The 25,517-nt window shown below is 39.1% G+C and overlaps 1 protein-coding gene across 1 annotated transcript in view; it reads left to right on the forward strand.

Moving 5' to 3' along the window:
* Positions 1 to 23,951, forward strand: part of LOC143020745 (2-aminomuconic semialdehyde dehydrogenase-like) — a 38,989-nt gene extending 15,038 nt beyond the window's left edge. The window contains exons 3-9 of the mRNA XM_076177471.1: positions 963 to 1,163; positions 1,500 to 1,711; positions 2,254 to 2,420; positions 12,170 to 12,345; positions 14,688 to 14,859; positions 18,570 to 18,779; positions 22,941 to 23,951. Of these exons, the coding sequence (XP_076033586.1) occupies positions 963 to 1,163; positions 1,500 to 1,711; positions 2,254 to 2,420; positions 12,170 to 12,345; positions 14,688 to 14,859; positions 18,570 to 18,779; positions 22,941 to 23,090 (1,288 nt within the window). The 3' untranslated portion in view covers positions 23,091 to 23,951. The remainder of the gene's footprint in view (positions 1 to 962; positions 1,164 to 1,499; positions 1,712 to 2,253; positions 2,421 to 12,169; positions 12,346 to 14,687; positions 14,860 to 18,569; positions 18,780 to 22,940) is intronic.
* Positions 23,952 to 25,517: the final 1,566 nt, after the last annotated feature.

The raw sequence follows: 25,517 nt of genomic DNA on the forward strand, positions 1-25,517 counted from the left end.
TAAAGTCAATCAGGGAGGTTCGGGCCGCTCACGACCTGGAGAGCCTAATCGCGCCCTATCCTCCCTCATGTGGTTATTAAGGATTTGCATCCTTAAGTGAGTGCTTACGCACTGTGGACTTTAAAGGAGTATTAGCGGGTCAAATCCCCCTCCGAACTTATCAGGTGGAGTGCTGTGTGTATCATCCCGACTATCATAGTGACTAGAGGCCTCCAGCCTCCAGTGAACCAAACATTTGTGTATCAAGGGGTCACGTACGTATCTGTACCCCCTTTCCTCGGGACACTGACCTGAAAGGAACTGGATAGCGTACACGAGAAGCCTCCTACGTGTTCAATCCTGCTCCCCCTCCACGAGGCTAATCACAAAGGATGACCTGGGTTCCCGCCGTGATCGACAACAATGATATACTTCAATAGCAAAAGCATCCTGCCAGAACGAGGAACAGTACCCCATGGAAGTCATCCCCTCACCCAGCAGAGACCCTCTAAGGATAATAGCAAGTAACAAGGAGTATTTAATAGATAGGACCCCTAGATAGGCGCGCAGGGAGATAGGATAGATAGGATATATGTATGTATGAAATCCAACTGTTAAAACCCTTATTTAATGTCAAGTAGCATACTAGTGTTTAATTATTTAAATTCATTAAAACTCACAATAGGAGTTCTGGGTTTCATTAGCCTAGGACGGTTCACTTAATGAGTTGTCCCATCATACCCCTCCCCCTCTTTGATTTACTCACGCTTGCCTTGGAGGGAAGGCGAGTGGTCCCGAGATGTGATAAAAATCACCTGGACTTCGGTTCCCCAACTGCAGCTATCTTCCCCCTCCCTTCATCAATCACTTAAGGTACGTGTTACCCACACCACCTCATCTACCACCTTCTTCCACTGTCCAGGAATTTGCGTCAATTATGATTATTAATAACATTGTTATCGTTTGGAATGTTTTTGACACAGATGGGCGGCGCTCTCGGTGGAGGAGCGAGCCAAGTACATGCTCCGAGTGGCTGACCTTCTGGAGGAGAAGTTGGAGGAGTTCGTGGAGGCGGAGTCACGTGACCAAGGCAAGCCCCTCTGGCTCGCCCGCACCATCGACATTCCGAGGGCCATCCTCAACTTCCGGCACTTTGCCCATACAGTGCCACACGAGCTCAACACGTAAGTCGTACTCAATCTCTTTGAATTGTAATTGTAGAGTTTATAGTTTCGAAGGTATTGTTTATATTCAATATGTTGTTTTATATAAAAAAAAGATGTTTGCATTCAATTTTTTTTTTTTTTTTTTTTAATAAAGTAACATTAGCAGTAAGAATTGGACACTACCCGAAGTGGGTAGTTTCACTCCAGCCAGAATTTGCTATCTTGAACCTCCATGTTTTCATTCCTTTCTGATTCCTTTACATTTGAATAAGATCGCCCCTTATGTTAGAATGGATGAGTGCTAAACAGGTAACATTCCTCATTGTGGTTTGTAATACATGTCTTCTTCACCAGGTCATCAGTACATGATGACAAAGGCGTATTCAACTACACGACACGGGAACCTATTGGAGTGGCTGGCCTCATCAGTCCTTGGAACTTGCCCCTTTACCTTTTCACCTTCAAGGTTGCCCCAGCACTTATGGCAGGGAATGTTGTTGTGGCCAAACCATCAGAACTTACTTCTGTCACCGCCTACAAACTCTGCAAGCTTTTCCAGCAAGCAGGTAAAACCAAATAGAATCACATGTTTGTGTCAGTGAAATTGCATTTACCTAACCTGCTTGACTGTGGTTAATGGGGCAAAAAATAATCTTGCTCAATCCTGTCTTGGAGTAATTCCATCATGGAATTTTCTGAAGTTGTGTATATTATAAGCACAGTTTTGTAGGTAATCATTTTTATCATCGATGACAGGATTATGATTATTTACACTTTAACTAGGTTTTCTATATGTTGGTAGCTCCAGTTCATCTAGTCTTTCATTGTATGTTCTGTCAGTCAAGGAATGATTTTTAGTAGCTGATCTTTCAATTTTCCCTCTATTTAATATTCACCCTCTTTTCCTAGCTGACATAAAAACAGATCACACAAATGCAGCACTGGAAACAGTCTAACAATACTCCCCAGAGAGATCTAATGGAGGATTCAGGGACTATGACTTGCTAGTGTGGAGCTATAAGTTTCCAGTGGGCCCAAAGTGGTATCATTGAAGTCCTTAATATGGTTACACTTCAGTACTAAGGCTGACCTACATTTTCATTTACAGAGGTTCCACCAGGTGTCTTAAATGTTATCTTTGGAACGGGCCCATCTGCAGGTCAGGCACTTGTTGAACATCCCGATGTTCCTGTCGTCTCTTTCACGGGGTCTACAGCTACAGGCAAGCACATTGCCCAAGTCACAGCACCTATGTTCAAGAAACTCTCTCTTGAGGTAACAGTTTTATATATATATATATTTTTTTTCCCCATCCATGAAGTGCTATGATGATGGAAATAACGGGTGGTGGAATGAGTGGGAGTGGGTGCGTCTTGGCTGGCTACCTCCCTTATAATGGTAAAAGGCCATTGGTATGTATTTACCTAGTTGTATTCTACAGGAAGGGGAGCTATGCTTGTGGTGTCCCATCTCCATATCTATTTTTATCTAGACTGTTTTTAAATTCATATATCATTTTTTGCACACATCACATTCTCATCTAACCTGTTCCAAATGTCTATTATCCTGTGGGGAAAGCTGTTCTTTTTCAGGTCTCTTCTATAATTGTCTTTCTTGATTTTCTTTCCATGTCCTCTTGTATCTCAACTATCCCATTATATTAGATCCTCTCTATCAATAATTTCCATGCCTTTCATGATTCTATAAATAGTTATCAAGTCTCCTCTCTCTTTTCTTTGCTCTAATGTCTGTAGCTCAAGTTTTGCCAGCCTCTCCTCATATGATAGTTCTGAGAGCGTTGGTGCCAATTTCGTAATTGCTCTTTGTATTCTTTCAAGTTTTGTTATACATTTTTTTGTACTTGGTGACCACGTTGTCACTGCATATTCCAATCTTGGTCTTATCAAAGTGACTAGTATTTTCTTCACCATTTCTTCGTCCAGGTATGTAAATGCCACTTTGATTGATCTTATTAAGTTATAAGTTTCTCCAAAATTTTTATTTGTTTCTCAGGGGACATATTATTCATAATAATGACTCCTAGGTCTTTTTCTTTTTCCACTTTTTTAATTTCCTCCTCTCCCAATGTATATGATCCCACTGTTTTTTTGCTTCTTCCAAATTCCATTATACTACACTTCTTAATGTTGAATTCCATCTCCCACTTCCTACTCTATTCCCATACTTTATTGATATCTCTTTGCAGTGATTCACAATCTTCTTCGGTGTTCACTTTTTTCAACAGTTTTGCATCGTCTGCGAAGAAGCTCATATAACTTTCAATTCCTTCATCCATATCATTAATATATATAGCAAACATTATTGTGGCCAAAACTGTTCCTTGTGGAACTCCACTAATCACCTCATCCCAATTGGAATGTTTGTCTCTTATCACCACTCTCATTTTCCTTTCATGCAAGAAGTCTTCCATCCACTTAAGTAGTTTGCTCTGTATTCCTCCTACAGTTTCTAATTTCTTTAGCAATTTCTTATGTGGCACCTTATCAAAAGCTTTTTTCAGGTCTAGAAAGGCACAATCAGCCCATCCATCTCTTTCCTGTATTATATCTATTAGTCTTGAATAGAAACACATCAGGTCTATGACACATGATCTTTCTTGTCTAACTCCAAACTGCCTTGGATTTAGTACATTGTTTTTTCCAAATGCCTTACCCATCTAATTTTGATAATTATTTCACAAATTTTTGCTACCATACTTGTAAGAGAGACCGTTCTATAGTTTGTAGGGTCTTCTTTGTTTCCCCCCTTATATATTGGTACTATATTTGTTCTTTTCCAATCTTCTGGAACTTTTCCTTCCTTCAATGAACTGATTATTAGACTATGTATCTTGTCTGTTAGTTCATTCCTGCATTCTCTCAAAATACAGTTTGCCATTTCATCTGGACCATGCAATTTTCTGACATCAAGATTACTCAAGTGATTTATTATTTCATTATTTGTTACTTCTATTTCTTTCTATTTCTTTCTTAGGGGGGACTTTCCCCTCCCACTCATCATCTCTCAGTTGTATGTTCTCCCTCGTAAACACTGATTTAAAATGCTTGTTCATAATTTCTGCCATTTCTATTCCCTCAGTGTATTCTATTCCTCCTTGTCGTAGTTTCACTAATTCTTGTTTGTTTTTCAATTTGTTGTTTACAAATCTATAAAATAGTTTTGGTTAATCTTTACATTTTAATATGACATCCTTTTTGTGTTTTCTCTTTTCTTCTCTGCACACTTGTACATATTCATTTCTATAATCAGTATATATTTTCCATTTTTCGGGTATTTTGTCTTTCCTTCATTTTATCCAAGCTTTAACCCTTTTATCCTTTAAAACTCTACATCTTTTGTTGTACCAACATTTTACATATCCTTTTTCTTGTTTTTGTCTTGGAACATACATTTCCACTCCTTCCTTATAAATTGTCAAAATTTTCCATTTCTCTTCTACTGTTGTTTCCTCTTTGTATATCCTTTCCCAATCTGCTATTTGAAAAAAAATTCTCATCTTATCAAAATTTGTTTTTCCATACATCATTCTTCCCTTTCTATATTGTTCGTTTTTTCTCATGTATTTTTCATTTAGTTCCAGTGCTACTAACATGTGGTCACTTTTACTTAGTGGTGTCTTATATTTAATCTTGCCCACTATTTCAGGTTCTGATGTGATTATTAGGTCTAGTCTCGATGGCTCTTCCTGATTTCAATACCTAGTATTTTCTTGTATCCATTGTGTCATTGCATGTTTTATAATCATATCAAGTTGTACATTTCCCCATAGGTCATCACCACCCTTCACTGTCATTTCTTCCCAGCAGATTTCTTTACAATCAAAGTAACCAATTATAATTAATCTTCCTCCATCTTCCATTATCTTATTTAGTGTTATCCTTGTGTCTAACATATTTTTGTGTGCTCTCTCTTCCCACAAAGCCATTTTAGGAGGCACATAATTTACCACAAACTTCCTGCTCTTCTTGTCCCTGTCCTCTATTTCTATCAAGATCATTTCCACTCTATTCTTTCCATATGTAACATTCCTCACATTAATATCCTTCTTAGTCAGGAACATAACTCCACCATCTTGTTTTACTTCTGTTTCTAATCCAGTAATTATATGCACCATATCCTACACTGTTGAGTGGTAATGGACCTTTCAACTTTGTCTCTACAATTCCCATTATGTCAGGTTCTTTTTCCATCAGGTAATCATTCAGTTCATTCAAGCCTGTTATTAATCCATTGATATTTGTGAAGGACACTTTAATTTTCTGTTACCTCCATTCTGTTTCCCTTCTGTTTTTCTCTCCTATGTACCATTTCCTCACTTTCATATCCACTACTCTCCAATAGAATTTTCCTTTGTCCGACTCTGTTCCGTTCTTGTTTGTTTCCCCTAGCTTAATTTTTTTTTTCTCTTCCTCTCTTTCCTCTTTATTCATCTCTTTTTATCCATACCTATTTGTACTGATCACTTTTTGCTAGTTTTCCTGTTTTTGATAAGACATTCTCTGCTGTCATTTGTGACCTTAATTGGTCTGGTCTTGTCTATACTGTATTTCCCAAGTCTATATATTTCTTTGATTTCTTTCCCTATTTCCTGTTCACCTTGTGTACCCTGTTCACTCTTTCTTTCTCCTCTCTTACTCTTGTAGTCCTATTTGGATTATATTTCTCTTCCATTCCTAACATAATTATACATTTCTTTTTATCTGCTAAGTCTCTTGCTATATTCTCCCTCTCTCATCACTGTAATAACTGTGTCCTTAGGGTGTTCCTTCATCTGTTGTTTCACTATATCTCTAAATTCAATTTTGCTATTTTCCTGAACCTTTTTCCAACCACTTACCTCTTTTTCTATGGACTCATTATTCTCTCTATTATTCTTGTTTAATTCCTCATTCTCATCCTTTACTTCTTTTAACTGTCTTTTTAATTCTTCTATTTCTTTATTTAGGTTTTTGTTCTCCTTCTTTAGTTCTTCCAATTTAACAACTCTTTGTGTAATCAGTAGAAGTTGACTGAACCTAACCTCCCATTGTTCGTTCATTTTTGTTAGTTTTTCCTCTAGACTTGCTAATCGGGAGAGGTCATCTGCTCCCTCTTTTAATCCATAGAAATAATTATCTCCACCTTCCATTGTGCTGCTCTTATCTATATTTCTTATTTTTATATTTTTCCTAATTTCTTCGACTTCACCTCTGTCGTCTGGGCATTTCTTATTGACATTCCTTCTGATGTCCGGGGCCCGTTCGTCCCCTTCCTCATTTTCTTCTATTTTCCTCAGTAATCCCTCCCCTTCTCCTTTTTCTTCACCTTCCCACTACATCACGAACTTTCCCCTTTCCTACTAATACAACACAGGTACTCCCTTGTCGTTGAAGTCCACGAAAATTAATTTTTTTCTGGAGTTCCAATCTTCGCTGTCACTTTGACTGTCGTGTGTGTGTGTGTGTGTATATATATATATATATATATATATATATATATATATATATATATATATATATATATGTGTGTGTAAAACAAAGACTGGTTATCCCAACCATATGATCATGATAGATTCTATGGAACATTTTCTTGAGCATTTGTATATATTTGATAGGTCCCTCCTATGAAATGCTTGTTGTTTTCTTTTTCTCTTCCTTGTCTAGCTGTAACGTGTTACTCATGCCATCCTAAAATAATGATGATGATTTTCTTTTCTTTCTTCTTCTTCTACATCGTGGAACATAAGGGAGGAAGGGAGGAGGAGTTTGAATTTGTTTGAGATGAGGTGTCTGAGATGTATGATAGGGTCACTAGGCTGGATAGGGTGAGAAATGAGGAAGTGAAGAGGAGAATAGGGGTGAAAAGGGAGTTGGGAGATAAGGTTGATGAAAGAGTATTGGGATGGTTTAGACACATGGAAGGAAGGAATGAAGAAAGACTAGTAAAAGAGGTGTGGAAGGCAAAGGTGGAAGGAGTGAACATGAAGGGGTGACCTAAGATGAGATGGATGGATGGGGTAAAAAGGGCATTGAGAAAGAGGAGAACGTCTGTTGAGGAAGGACGGGAGAGGACAAAAGATAGGGGTTAATGGAGAACAGTTGTGTATGGATGATGCTGTGATGCATGAGGGGGAGTGGATGGGGGATGAGGGAGTATGTATGAGAAATAAAGTGATGCAGCCTGAATGGATTTCTCCCCATCTCCTTTTCTGCATTAGGGGATGGAGAGGGTGGTCGCCAATTTAATGAAGTGGCCTTGCTGTGGATATGCTATGTCTTGCAACACTGCTTCTGACCCAGGGCAGTGGACAAGATACAGAGGTGACCCGTCATCCAGGAGGTGCCAAGATAAGAGAGGGTAGAGGGGAGTGGAGAATATTAGCGATGGAATGGGTGGGAGTGATTTTTATGCTTTTATTTTTTTGCTACCTCCCTTATAAGGGGGAAAAAGCCTTTGGTATATGTATATACATCCTGTTCTTCGTTCTCTTCTTACTCCATAAGCTTTCTTTTAACCTTGTCCACTTTATATACCTCTCTCCTCCTTTGTTCTTGGATAATTTTAAGATTTTCTTCACTCACATTAGCCATGATGTAATTTTTTTTCCTTCTTGTTCTCTAAGTTATCCTTCTCAAGCTTAAGTTTGTTATATATGCTTTTTGAATTACAGGTACAAAAACCTTTATCAGAAATTCTGAAAACCGAAAAGTTCCAAAATCTGAATGTTTTTTGTAAAGAATGGAAAGCATCATAATGAGTTTCATTTGGTTGGAAAATACTGTGGTGTGCCCGGAATTCAAATGCCCCAAAACTCAGACTTGAAATTTGAACAAAACTTTTTCAATAAAAATATGACCCAAATTACAAGCGATTTTTCAAAATCTGAACAAATTCTCAAATGTTCGTGATGTTTCTTGGGTGTATTCATCTGCATTGTTCCTCTACCCACACTTTCTGAGTGCTCAGTTTTGTTCTTGAAGCGGTAGTGAAAGCATCTGTGATTTTTATATTATTTTCAGTTATTTTCTTGGAATTTCAGTTATTGTCTTGGCATTTGAATGACCTTCTATAATGAATTATATTCAAATTCTAAGGCACCACTGTAGACCTGACCTGACACAAACGCTTGGGTGATGTGACTATGTTTGATAGGTACACTGCCATTTACCGCCAAACATGAAACCTTTTGCACCACCGTGCACACATGGTGCAGTGCAGTGAAGTGCTGCAGTCATGTGTATGTGTACTTGTTACGGCCCATTGCCTCTTGTAACTTAATTGTGAATGTGCTGTCATCAACTTTATTTTAATTTATTCTGTTACATCATTTACCAATTTATTACTGTAGCATATATGTTTCTGTAAACTGTAATGACATTTATAGTCTTCCATTATCCCCCGTATGTGTGAATAATCATCACTGTACAGGCTTTGTATAAGAGTCATCACTTGAAAATCTTGTTCCTGTTGAAAGCATCCTGATGATGTTCAGACGTGAATGTTAGCGGCTTTATTTTCATTTATTCTATTTTGTCATTTACCAGTTCATTACTGTAACATGTAGTTAAAATGTAATGCCATTAACTGTCTTTATTCCATTTAGGTGTGGTTATTCATGTTTTCCTGCAGAAATATTACAATTTTGTGTATGATTAAAATTTATGTATCTATGGCGTAAGTTATCTCCACTTACCTAGTTGTATTTTGCGGGAAGGGGAGCTACGCTCGTGGTGTCCCGCCTTTGTATCTCGCAGTGTCTAGTTTGCTTTTAAGCTCATGAATGGTTTTTGTGCATACTATTTCCTTGTCCAGTTTGTTCCAAGTGTCTACCACTCTGTGGAAAATTGTTTTTCTTCAGATTTCTTCTGTAGCTATGTTTTTTTTTTTTTTTTCATGTCCTCTTGTGCTTCTCCTGTCCCAGTTTAACAAGTCCTCTCTATCAAGTATTTCTGTGCCTTTCATGAATCTGTAGATGATCAGTAGGTCACCTCTCTCTTCTTTGCTCCAGAGTCGGTAAATCTAGTTTAGCCGATCTCTCCTCATATGACAAGTTTGCGAGTGCAGGTGCTATTTTTGTTGCTGCTCTTGGGATTCTTTCTATTTTTTTTTATATTCTTTTTGGTACTGGGTGACCACAGTGTCGTCGCATATTCTAGTCTAGGCGTTATCAGTGTGACCAATATTTTTTTAATCATTTCTTCATCCAAATATGTAAATGCCACTTTCATTGATCTTAGCTAGTTGTAGGATACTTCAACAATTTTGTTTATCTGTCTCATTATTCATGTTTTTTATTATCTCACTATTTCATTTATCAGCATATCACTATAAATAAGCTGTAATAATACCAGTCTGTATTTATCCCAGTTATTTGAGTATTTACACGTTTCTGCTGTAATAAAAACGTTCATATGTGGGGTGCTGCCCAAACTTCAATGGGACAACTAGTATTGGTTCCAAAATCAAAAAAATCCTGAAATCCAAAATCCAGCTGGCCCCAAGGGTTTGGATAAAGGGTTGTGTACCTGTATTATATTAACTTTTCTGGTTCTCAATGTGTTTGTTTAACTGTCCTACCATGCCTTAACAGCACCCCTTAACCTGAAATTTTATCACTTAATGTACTCAAGGTTGTCCTTGCCTTTCTTCAGTCATCCACACATAATGATGATTTAGTTTTGTATTACAGACTCCATTGTTCAGGGCTAGGATGGTGCCTTCCAAAATGATTCTCATTTCTAGGTGGCATTGGACCACTGCTTAGAGTAGGTACCCTTCCTAATCTCTGCACTGTGACTAGGAATACTGGTGTGCTACACAATTGACCTACCTGGTGGTTGCCAAGCACTACTGTTATACTACAGTACGTTCCTATATCATCCATAAATATCCTCAACAAATTATTGACCTTTACCATTCTTGTCTCTGGTTGCTGATCCCCATTTTCTATTTCATTTACAATGGACTTCTGTTTGTAACCAGTTTTAGTCAAACTCTGTGGTTTATTTGCTATCCATTGCCACATTTCCAGTTTCAGTTTTTATTTTTATTTCTCTTATTCCCTCTTATTTTAAGATTTCACGATCCATACATCAATTCCATTGCCTCCTTAATCCTGTAATTACATTTAATATACAGTACGTTTCTCCCATGTTGCCACTTTCTTTGTTTCCTTCCAGGAAAGATATTTCATATGTGTTTATAAGGAGGTGATCAACAAGTTTGTAGCTCATTTCATGTAAACTACAATTAGGTAAATATAAATTAAATAGAACACAAACAATAGTCAAGATTTTCTTCCCAGTGAGATCAATGGCAGGGGACTCGAAGACCATTATTATCTGTTGTGAGACTACAGATTTCTAATTGACGAGTTAAACACCATATGAGGACAGAGCTTTTATTTGTACGACGTTTCGCTTATTACAGCTTTTTCAAGTACAAGTTGAGATACAAATGCTTGAGATTAAATAAGGGGAAAGGAGGGGACTGGAAGAGAAAAGGGGGGGGGGGGGAAGGAAGAGGAAGAGGAGAAAGGGGGGGGGGGTTTGAACATTGGGAAAGGATGAGAATGTTGGCCCAAACGTCCGTGGGCGAAAAGTCCACAAAGGGTGGTTTAGATATTTAATATGTTGCTGGCCATGGGTATTAGGGGAATTAAATGAGGCGAGATGTTAAACATGCCCCTGTTTTGTTCGATAGTGTTCGTTCCTTAAATGATTGCTGCTTCTATACACTTCCTGCGGATTTTGTCTGGTTCCCGTATCAGCAGCTCTGCATTCTTCCAGTCCATAAGATGGTTTACCTTGTTTCTATGTGTCACACAGACGGCCTTAAACGAAGTGGAGCCCACCATTCAGTTTTCCCTAGAGGAAGAAATCCATGATTCTCTTCCTTTCCTGGACACACACATCTTTAAGTACGGTAACCAACTTGAATTCAAAGTGTATAGAAAGCCCACCAACAAAAATTATTTAATTCATTTCTACTCCCACCATGATATAAGGACCAAGAGAGTAGTAGTTATAGGCTTTTTCCTTAGGGCATTTAGGATATGTAATGCAAAATACTTAGAAGAAGAGTGCAGGTTTATTAAAGAGACCTTTTTAACACTAAAATTTCCAGAATTCCTTTTATATAATTGCAGACAGCAGGCCGCTAAGATTCGGGAAAGCCGTAGGCAGCAGGACAGCACAACAAGACGTCTCGTGTTGCCAACCGGCAACGTTGCCACCAACCTGACACATCTTTTAAGAACCACCAACTTGGAAGTAGTGTGCCAGACAAGCAGAACGATAAAAGACATCACGAAGACAAAAACACACAACAACCAGACACCGGGCACAAAAGCCGGTGTTTATCGTATTACGTGTTCAGGATGTGATAAAGTTTACAACGGAGAAACGTCATGCGACCTGAATACACGAATACATGAACACCGTTACGACATCAGGCATGATGTCACCACCAATGCATGTGTGACACATAGAAACAAAGTAAACCATCTTATGGACTGGAAGAATGCAGAGCTGCTGATACGGGAATCAGACAAAATCCACAGGAAGTGTATAGAAGCAGCAATCATTCAAGGAACGAACACTATCGAACAAAACAGGGGCATGTTTAACATCTCGCCTCACTTAATTCCCCTAATACCCATGGCCAGCAACATATTAAATATCTAAAACACCCTTTGTGGACATTTCGCTCACGGACGTTTGGGCCAGCATTCTCATCCTTTCCCAATGTTCAACCCCCCCCCCCCCTTTCTCCTCCTCTTCCTTCCCCCCCCCTTTCTCTCCCAGTCCCCTCCTTTCCCCTTATTTAATCTCAAGCATTTGTATCTCGACTTGTACTTGAAAAAGCTGTAATAAGCGAAACGTCGTACAAATAAAGGCTCCGTCCTCATATGGTGTTTAACTCGTCAATCGTGTCGGCAACTGCCACTTTCAAGGAGATTTCTAATCAGTGAAGCTCAAACAATATTGATATTAAATCTGGGAATGCATTCTTTCATCAAACAGATGGGAGGGAAGAATGCTGCTGTGATCTTTTCGGACTGTGACTTGGAGGCCTGCATCCAGACCATGTGTCGGTCTTCTTTCATCAACCAAGGACAAGTCTGTCTTTGCACCTCGAGGATATTTGTTCAAGAAGACTTGTATGATGAATTTCTTACAAAATTTGTGGAAGCTGCTAGGTAGGATGACCGATTTCACTGTTTTGTATTTGTCAAAAGGACTGAGTAATTATGAAAAAATGTATATAGAATCAGCCATTCATCTGAATGATGTATTTTTATACGGTCACACATATACAATACTTTTCAAAACCATGTGGTCCTTACCCCTTGCAGCTCCATAGTAATGGCAAAAATAGGATGGCATTTTCTGAGGTAAAATTATATAGATAGAAAGTATCTGGTAACCATCTGCCATCATGCCAGACTGGCAGAGTGGAATGTGAGGGAGAACCCAGCCAGTTGCTCCCGCACTGCCCTGGGAAGAAGATGAATAGGGGTAATGCCTCTCTTTGGGACCTTGCCTTTTTTCACACAGGTTTCCTTCCTTTCCCTAGGGGCTATATTGTTACCATGGCACCTGCAAAGGAATTAACTAAAGAAGTAATTGCCCAAATCATTGGACTAAAAATGCCAGGCCATAGAACTAAAGAAATAAATGAAATGTTAAAGGTGGCCAAGTTCTCAAGAAATACATGGCATGATTTCAAGAGGGAGGAGGGCTGGAGATACCATTCCAGAAAGCTAGGACAGGGTATCCTTAGAAGACTTCTCCTTCAGAGATTTTACTGTTGTTCATGAATTTGATTCTAAAGTATGCTTTATGATGTTCAGAACCCTTGGAGAAGTCTTCTTAGGATGCCCTACCCTAAGTTTCTGGGATGATATCTCCAGCCCTCCTTCCTCCTGAAATTGTGCCATGTTTTTCTTGATCATGGGCTTCACCTTCAATATTTCACTTATTTTTTTATTTCCGTAGCCTGCCTTTTTTAGTCCAATGATTTGGGCAATTACTTCTTTAATCAATTCATTTGTAGGTGCCATGGTAACTACACAGCCCCTATGGAAATGAAGAAAACCAGTGTGAAAAAAAGCAAGTTTACAAAGAGTGTGGTTACCTGTATAGCCTCTTCCCACAGTAGCATGGGAGTGACTTGCTGGGTTCTCCCTAACACCCTCTGCAGCTCTGCCAACCCAGCACAAACAGCAGGGGGTTAAATCCATGTGAACAAGTTGTATAGACATGGTAAAGGAAACATGGACTGAAGGTGAAGCTTTTATTCCTGACGTTTCGTCTATCGACTTTCTCAAAGGAATGAGCATACTAGATACATACAGAGTTTATACACATGCCTTACTCAGAACACAGTGTTATACGCTCGCATACCCCCTTGAGCCGTAAGGCGTGTATATAAACTCTGTATGTATCTACTAAGTATTTCAGCGGCTTTGACCCATTGTTTTTCGCTCATATTTCCGAAATAACCATTCACATCAGTATGATATATTAGCACAGCCTAATTCACACCCGGCCATAATTTTTGACGTTAGAGTGCATTTACAAGTGTATTTAATTACGGCGTTTACTCTTGATATTAAGTGTGTCGTAGCCGACACCCGTGAAGTAAATCGAACAGGTGAAGTCGTGACGTCATCACAAACTACCTCGTGTATCCCAACTTCACTTGTTCAATTTACTTCACGGGTGTCGGCTACGACACACACAATATCAAGAGTAAACACCGTAATTAAATACACTTGTGAATACACTATAATGTCAAAAATTATGGCCGGGTGTGAATTAGGCTGTGCTAATATACCATGCTGATGTGAATGATTATTTCGGAAATATGAGCAAAAAACGATGGGTCAAAGCCGCTGAAATACTTAGTAGTATGCTCATTCCTTTGAGAAAGTCGATAGACGAAACATCAGGAATAAAAGCTTCACCTCCAGTCCATGTTTCCTTTACTGTGTCTATACAGCAGGGGGTTACTAGATGCTTTCTATCTACATAATTTCACCACAGGAAATTACATCCTATTTTCAAAAATAGTATGCAGCTACAAGGGGTAGGAGCCACGTATTTTTTTGACAAGCATTGTACAATTTTGCATTTTTACATAATTGTATGTTGTTATTGATACTTACATATATCAAGGGCTTTTCCCCCTTACATGGGAGGTAGCCAAAGTCAAAAGGTATAACTCCACTCCCACTCATTTCATCCCTGCCCATTCCACTCCCATTCACCACCCCTCCCTCCCTCCCTCCCTCTTTTCTTGGCTTCTCCTGGATGATGGTCATCTCTGCATCTCGCCCATTGCTCTGATTCATGAACAATGTAGCAAGTTGTTATTGATAAGTGCTAAAAAAAGATGATAATAATAAAGAGGTATAACAGTCATTAACATTCCTTAGTCAATATCAATGTTGTCACAATATATCAATTGTATCACAAGATAATGTTTGATAGAACTCCTAGGTTTAGTTTGGATTTTATACGTTTCTTCCAATTTCAGGAATTTGAAAGTTGGTAATCCTCATGATGGATCTGTGTTCTTGGGAGCTCTGAATTCAAAACCTCACTTGGAGAAGGTACTGCGATATGTTGCATATGCTAAAGAAGATGGCGGACAGATTGAGTGTGGACATGGTGTTGATCACCTTGCTCTACCTTCAGAAAATAAGGAGGTGAGCATTCAAGTACATTCAGCCCTAAATTTTATGGACCCATATTTAACAGATATTGGAGGCAATGGATAAAATCCAGTGACTCAAAATAAACTTTAGAGTACCCCCACTGTATGACCATGGGATACCAAGAACATATCTTTACAAGTTTTCATAGATCTGATGTTAAATTATATTAAATTACAGTAAACCTATTCTATCTATTCCAAAAGGTTTCAGTTTACAGTAAATGTTTTTAACTTATTATATTTATCAAATCCATATTCTCCCTTTTTGTGTATTAAATCAAGGGATGGGTGTGCAGATAATCTAACCTAGAAAATTAATTACCACCTGTGTCATATTATGAAATAAAGGAGGCAAAAAGGAGAGTAGATGTGAAATGGGTAAGAGTATGATAGAAAATTTTGAAAGTAATAAAAAGGTGTTTTGGAAATTAAGAGAGGAAGAGGAGGCAAATCAAGTAGAGAAGAAAAGGTAAAAGGTGCTGATGAAGAGATGGCAGTAAGAGAAAGATGGGTAGAGTATTTTAAGGAGTTGTTAACTATGAAGGAGGATAGGGAGGGAAAGGTAGTTACAGTGGCAAGTGCTAAGAAAATGAGTGATGAATGAGAAAAATGGAGGAGAAATAAATAAAGATGAGGTGAAAGTAGTTAATAAAGTGATAGAGCAGGTAAGACATCTGGGTTAGATAGGTGTCGTGCAGTGTCTATAAAAGGGAGGTACAGTTATGGTGGACTGGCTGGTGAGGCTGATTAATGTTTGTCTAAAAAAGGGTAGTGCTGGAGGACAATAGGAGTCCACATATAATCCCACTTAACAAGGAAAAAGGGGACAAGTGTGAGTATAGTATTTTCAACGGGATCAGTTGGGAAAGCTTATGGGAAGGTTTTGATTGAGAGGGAGTAATTGGTGAGGAAGAGTGGGTTTATGACAGGTAGGGATTGCATGGATCAGATTTTTGTGGTAAGACATATGTGAGAAAGCTTTAGGAAAAGCTAAGGATGTTTTTTCTGGGCCTTTATGGATTTGGAAAATGCTTATGACAGGGTAGAGAGGAAGGCATTGTGGGAGGTATTGCAGATATATAGGATAGGAGGAAAACTGTTAAGAGCCACAAAGAGTTTTTACAAGAATAGTGGAGTCTGTATTAGAATTAGAAATGGAGAGAAAGCAAGTGTTTTGAGGTAAAGTTGGGACTTTGCCAGGGATGTTTCATGTCACCGTAGCTGTTCACTTTATACATGGATGGGGTAATGTGAGAGGTAAATGCAAGGGTAATGGGCTGGTGATTGGAGATGGTTAAAGAAAATGGAGAAAAATGGGAGATAAGCCAGTTGTTGTTTGCTGATGACCACTTGTGGCAGGATCAGAGGAGTTGATTAAGGAAGTGACAGAGTTTGGGAAGGTGTGGGAAAGAAGGAAGTTGAAGGTAAATGTGGGTAAAAGTAAGGTGATGAGATGTACAAGGGGAGAGGATGGCAGCAAATTGGAAGTGAATATTAAGGGAGAAAGACTGGAGGAAGTGGACAGCTTTAAATGCTTGGGTGCAAATATGGCAGGAAAGGGAGGAGTTGAGGTGGAGGTAGAATGTAGACTGAGAGAAGCAAGTAAATACCTCGGGGGATCTTGGGGGATTAAAAAGTGTAATGAGAAATAGACATTTGGGAATGGATACTAAGAGGAGGTTGTATGAAGGAGTGATTGTGCTGACAGCACTGTATAGGGCAGAAACATGGAACATAAGAGAGGACTAGTTTAAATGGTAGGGATTACTAGGCAGGATAGAGTGAGAAAGGAGGTGAGGAGAGCGGGAATGGAAAGGGACCTGGGAGATAGGGTTGATGAAAGAGTATTGGGATGGTTTGGACACATGTCAAGAATGAGTGAAGAAAGATTAGTAAAAGAAGTGCAGAATGCAGAGGTGGAGAGAGTAAACATGAGGGGGTGACCAAGGATGAGATGGATGGATGGGTAAAAAGGGCATTGCAAAAGAAGGGAATTTCTGTTGAGGAAGGAAGGGAGGAAGGGTTGAGTGGAGAATGGTTGTGTATGGATGATGCTGTGATGCATGGAAGGGAGTGGGTGGGGGATTGGGTGGCGAGGGAGTATGCAGCCAAAAGGAGATAGAGGGGGGGGTCACCGATTAAATGAAGCAGCCTTGCCATGAATATGCTGTATCTTGCTGCATTGCTTCTGAATCTATCTATCTACCTCCCTTGTGAAGGGGAAAAATCCCCTGGTATATGTATGTGTCATATTGTAGACGTCATCATCATCATGATCATAAGAATTTTACCAAAACAATTATTCTTGCTGGTTTCCCTCAACTAAATGAAATCACCTGACAACAGCTGGGATACACAGTAATACTGTAAAATACAATGAAAATTGTACCTATCTATATAGGAGGTGAGGGGGAGAGCCGAGGTGGAAAGGGATTTGGGAGATAGGGTTGATGAAAGAGTATTGTAATGGTTTCGATACATGTCAAGAATGAGTGAAGAAAAACAAGTAAAAGAGGTGTGGAAGGCAGAGGTGGAAGGAGTGAACATGAGGGGTCAACCTAGGATGATATGGATGGATGGGGTAAAAGGGCCATTGGGAAAGAGGAGAATGTCTATTGAGGAAGGATGGGAGAGGACAGGAGATAGGGGTGAATGGAGAATGGTTGTGTATGGATGATGCTGTGATGCATGAGGGGGAGTGGGTGGGTGATGGGGGGTGAGGGAGTATGTGTGAGAAATAAGATGATGCAGCCCAAAGGGATTTCTCCCTGTCTTCTCCTTTTCTGCATGAAGGGACAAAGAGGGGAGGGGGGTCACCGATTTAATGAAGCAGCTTTGCTGTGGATGTATTGTGTCTTGCAACACAGCTTCTGACCAAGGGAAGTGGGCAATATACAGGGATGACCCGTCATCCAGGAGGTGCCAAGATAAGAGGGAGGGTAGAGGGGAGTGAAGTATGTTAGGAATGGAATGGGTGGGAGTTGTTTTTATGCCTTTGTTTTTTTGCTACCTCCCTTATAAGGGGAAAAAGCCTTTGGTATATGTATGTATCAATATACCAAAGGTCTATTCACCTTTATAAGAGAGGTAGAATAAGTAAGGCTCAAGATAAAATGTAAACACGTCCCTCTCAACACCCTATCCAGAAATTACAAAGCTTTCAATTTAAATTCCTCATATTTGCTAGAGGTCCTCACCTTATCAAGCAACCACTGAAGAAATTCACAAAAGAACTAAAACTGAATCACTTAACATCTGATTCTACTGCATGAAAAGTCAGATTTGGGTCAAACTCCTTGAGGATCCCACAATTCCAGATTACTTGAAAGGAAGTGAACTGTAAGACAAAACACAACTCCATGTATGGTAGCTAAGGAGTCTATTCAAAACTCAAAGGCTACCACCAGTATCAATACACACCACATCAGACTAATCAGAATATGCCAAAACAAATGGAAAAATTAGAGTCTAAGCTGGTTAGTTTAGTTAACTCCTTATGAACACACAAGCAGTGTTGTCTTCCTCTCATTCCATTGACCTTTCTTTCTGTTGTAACTTGTAGGGCATTGTTCTCCACTTATCTACCTTCCCGTCTTATCTAGTAAAAAAAAAATATCAGTTCACTGCAGGCATCCAACCATTTAAAGTGATCACCATCCTAAGAACTTCTTTATACAATATTCTCTTTTGTTTACCGTCTAGGGATACTTCATGCTTCCAACCATCATCACAGGCCTAAATGAAAACTCGAGGTGTATGCAAGAGGAGATATTTGGGCCTGTGACCTGTGTCATCCCGTTCAAAACGGAGGCTGATGGCATCAAGAAGGCAAACAACTCCAACTATGGCTTGTGTGCCTCTGTATGGACACAGGACCTTGGAAGAGCTCATCGTGTGGCACATGCACTCAAGGTTTGTTAAGGAATTTTGTATTTACCTTTGATGCTTGGAAAGCAGAAGTGGGTGGAGGGAACTTAAGGGGAAGACCAAAAACAAGATGGATGTATATGAATGGGGTGAAGGGAGCATTGAATGCAAGAAGAATTTGTCAAACAAGGAAAAAGAATGAAAAAAAAAATAGTGAATGAGTTGTAGTTGTAAGTGGATGAGAAAAGAATGCAACCTAATAGGATGTTCTTGTTTGTTCCATTGATTAATCAGATAGGTGTGTATATGTGTGTGAAGAGGGGTCACCATTTCATACAAAAGATTACAAAAGGAGCATGCCGACAGGAGACCTTTTAGTCCATAACTAGGTCATCTGTGAAAAAAAAATTATGATAATGATAAATGAATAAATAAATAAAAATTATAATAATAAAAATAATAAATAAAATGCATATACCAAGGCTTTTTCCTCCTTACAAGGGAGGTAGCCAAAAAGAAAAAGGCATAAAACCATTCCCACCTATTCTATCCCTAAATACACTCCACCCCCTCCATGATAAGCATACATATACATACATACATATACCAAGGCTTTTTCCCCCTTAGAAGGGGGGTAGCCAAAAAGAAAAAGGTATAAAATCATTCCCACCCATTCCATCCCTGAATACACTCCACACCCCTCCACCCTCCCTCTTATCTTAGCACCTCCTGAATGACGGGTCATCCCTGCACCTTGTCCACTGCCCTGGGTCAGAAGCAGTGTCGCAAGACACAGCACATCGACAGGAAGGCCGCTTCATTAAATCGGCGACCCCCCCTCTCCATCCCCCCATTGCATAAAATGAGAGGACGGGGAGAAATCCCTTTGGGCTGCGTCAAATTTTGCTCACACATACTACCTCACCCCCCATCCCCCCGCCCATTCCACCTCATGCAATCACAACATCATCCATATACAACCATTCTCCATTCACCCGTCTTCTGTCCTCTCCCGTCTTTCCTCAACAGATATTCCCCTCTTCCCCAAAGCCCCCTTCACCCCATGCATCCACCTCATCCTAGGACGTCCCCTCACGTTCACTCCCTCCATGATAAGCAAATAATAATATACAAACAGACAAATAATAACAAACAAATAAACAATATAAAATAAATGGCAGGCATTACAGCATCTTGCTTAGGTGTTTATCTAAATGAATCTTAAAGCTTCAAACTGAACTACATTGCATTGCCTCTGCAGGAAGTTTATTCCATTCATTAACTAGATGGTTGACAATGTTGTTTCTACTCACTTCCAAATTAAATCTATTTCCTAACAGTTTGAGACTATTATTTCTTGTCAGATTCTCATTCAGTGTGAAAATTTTGTCACTTTTGATGTTGTCAATTCCCTTTAAAATCTTAAAGGCCTGTATCAAGTCACCTCAGAGTCTATGCTTTTTTTAGGGAAAATAGATTTATATATGTTTTAGATGATTTTCATATGATTTATTTTTGATATTTGGAATCAGTTTTGTGGCTCACCATTGTACTTTTTTCAATCTGTCAGTATCTTTAATGAGATTTGGTGACCATACGGGAACAGCATATTCCAAATGTGGACAACCTAACGATTTATATAGCTTGTTTATGAGAGATGGACTTTTGAAGTCAAAAGATCGCACAGTCAGTCCTTAAATCTTTTTTGCTTTCTCAGTGGCTGAAATACACTTAGATGATTTGAGATTGTTACTGGTAATTACATCAAGATCCTTTTCACTATCCACCTTTGTTAATGAATTTCCAAATAACTTGTAATTGTACTTACTATTATTTTTACCAATCTGCATAACCTTACATTTACTTGTACTAAATTTCATTAGCCACTTTTTACACTATTGCTACTGTTTATCTAAATCTTCTTGAATATCTAATTGGTTTAAGTGATCATTTGCTATTCCACTCATTTTTGTATCATCAGCAAATTTGGAGACAATAGATTTCAGTACATGGATTTCAGTACATGGCCACTCCAATGAATAGAAGTGGCCCAAGAACAGAACCCTAAGGAATTCCACTCAACATTTTTTCATCTAGAAGTTTTCCGTTTAGAACAACTCTGTTTTCGATCATTCAACCAGTTACTACTCCAACTTAAGAGGCTACCACTTATTCCATGTGAAGCTAATTTAGTAAGTAGTCTTTCATGGGGGATGGTATCAAAAGCTTTTGCAAAGTCTAAATATAAAATCTATATTGTTTCTTTTGTCATAATTCAAGATGACTGTGCTGTAGAATTTGAGTAAGTTAATCGTGCAAGAACGTTTCTGTCTGAATCCATGTTGGCTATCATTTATCAAACAGTTACTTTCTAAATGATGTTCGATAGCATCTCTGATGATAGTTTCCATCATTTTTCCTACAATTTAAGTCAAGCTTATAGTCAGTCTTCAATAGATCATTACCGTTACATGCATATACCAAGGCTTTTTCCCCCTTACAAGGGAGGTAGCCAAAAAGGAAAAGGCATAAAATAATTCCCACCCATTCCATCCCTGAATACACTCCACACCCCTCCACCCTCCCTCTCATCTTAGCACCTCCTGGATGATGGGTCATCCCTGCACCTTGTCCACTACCCTGGGTCAGAAGCAGTGTCGCAAGACACAGCACATCCACAGCAAGGCAGCTTCATTAAATCGGCGACCCCCCCCTCTCCGTCCACCCATGCATAAAGAAGAAGACGGGGAGAAATCCCTTCAGGCTGCGTCAAAATTTGCTCACACATACTACCTCACCCCCCATCCCCCGCCCATTCCACTTCATGCATCACAGCATCATCCATATACAACCATTCTCCATTCATCCCTGTCTGCTGTCCTCTCCCGTCCTTCCTCAACAGACATTCCCTTCTTCCCCAAAGCCCCCTTCACCCCATCCATCCACCTCATCCTAGGACGTCCCCTCCTGTTCACTCCCTCCACATCTGCCTTCCATACCTCTTTTACTAGTCTTTCTTCACTCATTCTTTCCATGTGTCCAAACCATCCTAATACTCTTTCATCAACCCTATCTCCCAATTCCCTTTCCACTCCTGTTCTCCTCCTCACCACCTCATTTCTCACTCTATCCAGCCTAGTAACCCCCATCATACTTCTCACTTCTCAGACACCTCATCTCAAACACATTCAAACTCCTTCTCTCTTCCTCTTATGTTCCATGTTTCTGCCCCATACAGTGCTGTTGGCACAATCACTCCTTCGTATAGTCTCCTCTTAGCATCCATTCCCAAATGTCTATTCCTCATTACACTTTTTAATCCACCAAGGCATTTACTCGCTTCTCTCAATCTACATTCTACCTCCACCTTCACTCCACCCTTTCCTGCCACATTTGCACCCAAGTATCTAAAACTATCCACTTCTTCCTGTTGCTCTCCCTTAATGCTCACTTCCAGACTACTGCCACTTTCACCCCTTATACATCTCATCACCTTACTTTTACCCACATTTACCCATTTCACTAAATGGAACACCCACAGCTTCAAAGTGACTAGCAATGACTCAAAGAACCTCCCACAGATCTCTCTGGGAAGGAATTTTGAACTGTGGTCTATGTTGTATCAGTGTGAGACTGTTTCTATGTTACCAGCTCAAAGTTATAGGTAGAGGAGAAAACTCACTGATTGTCAGCTGTCCATGTATGAAAAAGTGTTGGATACAGCTGAAGTTGATAGAAAGAGACCTTGGGCCTTTTCTGGAGACAGAATGCCAGCCCCTCAAGGATGTCCCTCCTGATGGAGGTGAGGGGGTTGATGTGCTTTGGAAATGGGCAGTTTTGCTGTCCACCTTGTAGGACCACCACATGCAGGCACCAGTCATTGGTCCATATAATTTAGTAGTTGGGATAAACCAGCTCCAGCTATCAGGCCCTGCTGGAGGACTGCTGTGACTTTCTGCTTTTCTTTTGACCCAAGCAATGTGGTAGGAGACATTGGGTGACCCTTCATCCACAAGGTGTGAAGATGAGTGAGAGTGAATGGATTTTTGGATGGGTGTGGGATGGGTGATAGGTGGATGCAACTTTGACTCGGTCACCCTCACTATAAAAGCAAAAAGACCTGTTGGTATATGTATATGTATGTATCTTTGATGCAGTGATGAGTATGAATAATATTCTTTATTGATAACTTTCTATTTTCTGTAGGTGGGCACGGTGTGGACCAATTGTTGGTTGGTGCGCAGCTTGGACATGCCATTTGGTGGAGTAAAGTGTAGTGGTATTGGCAGAGAAAGCACAAAAGACTCTTATGAATTTTACACTGAAGTCAAAACTGTCTGCACAAAATTCAAGTAGACTAATTTTGCATTGAAGATCATTAAGAATTGCTGCAAGAAAAAATGAAAACAAAGGCTTTGTATCATCTTCTGGAAGGTCACCTGTATTTTTGTAAATTGTATAACCTTCCACAATTTCTTTAAAGGTTTTACTTTGGATATGTTTGGTATTATCTTCATATATGCTCAACTTTGCTCCATTGTAGTTGAGGATTTTGTTATATCATAAAGGTGGTGAATGTCATAAATGTTCTAGAAATATGATGAATTTTGAAAGAAATGTGGAGTATTTGTAGATAAAACAAGATAGTGTTTTATGGCAAATCCTATGATAGATTTTTTGTAATACAATACTGTAAATACAATATGTGTTTGGTGAAGGCTTATTCCATACTTGAATTTGATAGAGTTTACCAGACAGTAGTGTATATATTTTACTCCAGCGTTTCAGCTGCCACTACCCACTCTGTGAGGTAGCTCAGGGTTGTCTTTGTTGGAGTTCAAGGATTATGCCCCAACTGCTGTCATATGTCAACTCTAACAGGCTTTGAACTACTATCCATCTAGGTTCTCACCTTCAGACACCAGCACCCTAGTCCACACATCCATCACACTCCCACACATTTATCAATTTATAAATATCGATATGTACATTTGCAATCTCTTGTATAATGGGGAAGAAACACATTGATATATAGATCATAAACTTCCATAGTACATAATATCCAATTACAAATAGTTTTCAGGACTTGCCATATTTACACACTACATAACCTTGGTATGGTTTTGCAAATGGGTATGCAGGGCTTTGATCTGTAAATTACATTTTTCATGTATTTGTCAAAGAAGGCATTGGAAATAAAAAATTTCCTTAAATACATATTTGCAATATCTTTGCCCTTTTTATTCATATGTAGATGAAGCATAAGGAAAGGAAAGAAAGGCAGAGAAATGCTTGGTAAGGAAGACTTCTATATCCTACAGAAAAATTTAAGAGGGATGACCCATCATCTAAAATGTGCTAAGATGCAAGGGGCAATGAATGGGTTTTAAATGGGTGTAAGATAAATGTATATTCAGAAATACATAATATACTGTACACACGAGCAGAGAAACACTAATCAGTGCTACTTCAGTCTGCAACACATTACAATATCATAGTTCTTGATGTATAATGACCCAATCTGTCTACCAAAACCAACTGGATGTGTGACCTACCATAGTTTCACCCAGGGACGATCCAGAAAATGGGAGTGGGAGCAGGGAGTTTGCATACCTAACCCATCCCATGTAATACAGTTACAACTGGACAACGAAGCACAAAAGAATAACAGGTTGATTGTGACTCAGACTATGCAAAAACATCATGAGAAATTATAGCCTAGCCAAGTTGCCATAACATAAAAAGTACCTAGTGATAATACTGGGTAATTCAGACAGGGCCAAAAACTTCCAATGTGCTATATACTTATATATATATATATATATAATTTTTTTTTTCCTTTTTTTTTTACATAGTCATGTCAGTGTGTATTGGTTACAGATGGTTAAACTTTCCAATTGAGCATGCCTGACTATATTCACCTGTAATCATACAAGATGATGATTGCTGCATGGTGATACAAATATGAAATTAATGCATTTATTCTATGATTACTCAGTCTTTTGCAACTGTAAAATATTTGTTCTCCTGAAAAAAGTACAATATAGCATTAGCACATTGTACAGGTGTTGCCTGATGTGAATACATTCCACCAAAATTGGTAGCGTACCCAACAACCCACCAGGCATTTCTGGATTCACCATTTAATTTTATGTCTGAAATCATCATAATTGAGCCATTTTGAAAATAGCTATTTGAAGTACTTTTGTACCAGAATGGATTGGTTTTGTCCCAGGCATCCAATCATCTTGCACTTTCATATTTTCTTCATTAACCCTACCCATCACCCCCCCCACCCCACCACTTAAATGTTGATTGGCTGATAGCGTGTGACATCATCTTGTCAAAATGGTGAGTCTTCTTTTTATCAAACCAACTACATTTAAATAATAATTTGCACCCCCATTTTGGTCAAACACAATTGAACTTTCATATGCAATTTCAAATCATCAGGTGTGTGTGAATATTGCATAAGTGATTACATTTTTTTTCTTGAGTGCTACTATTCAGAGCCTTGGAAACTACTCGTAACTGTGACATCTATATGGAAAAACTATTTCTTCACATCCTTTCAACATGTGGTCTTTGTTAATTTACTTCCATGACCTCTTATAGCCCTCCCATCTTTAATCAGGAGATCTCTTCTATCAATGCAATCTATTCCTTTTAATGACCTGAACACTGTTATCATGTCACCTCCTTCTCTTTGATCTTTCAGAGTTGGCAGACCTAGTACATTGTCTCTCCTCATATAGTTTATCTGCCAGGCTGGGGACTAGTTTG

Source organism: Oratosquilla oratoria, chromosome 3 (assembly GCF_046742065.1).
Source record: "Oratosquilla oratoria isolate Oo_2021 chromosome 3, ASM4674206v1, whole genome shotgun sequence".
NCBI classification, from domain to species: Eukaryota; Metazoa; Arthropoda; class Malacostraca; order Stomatopoda; family Squillidae; genus Oratosquilla; species Oratosquilla oratoria.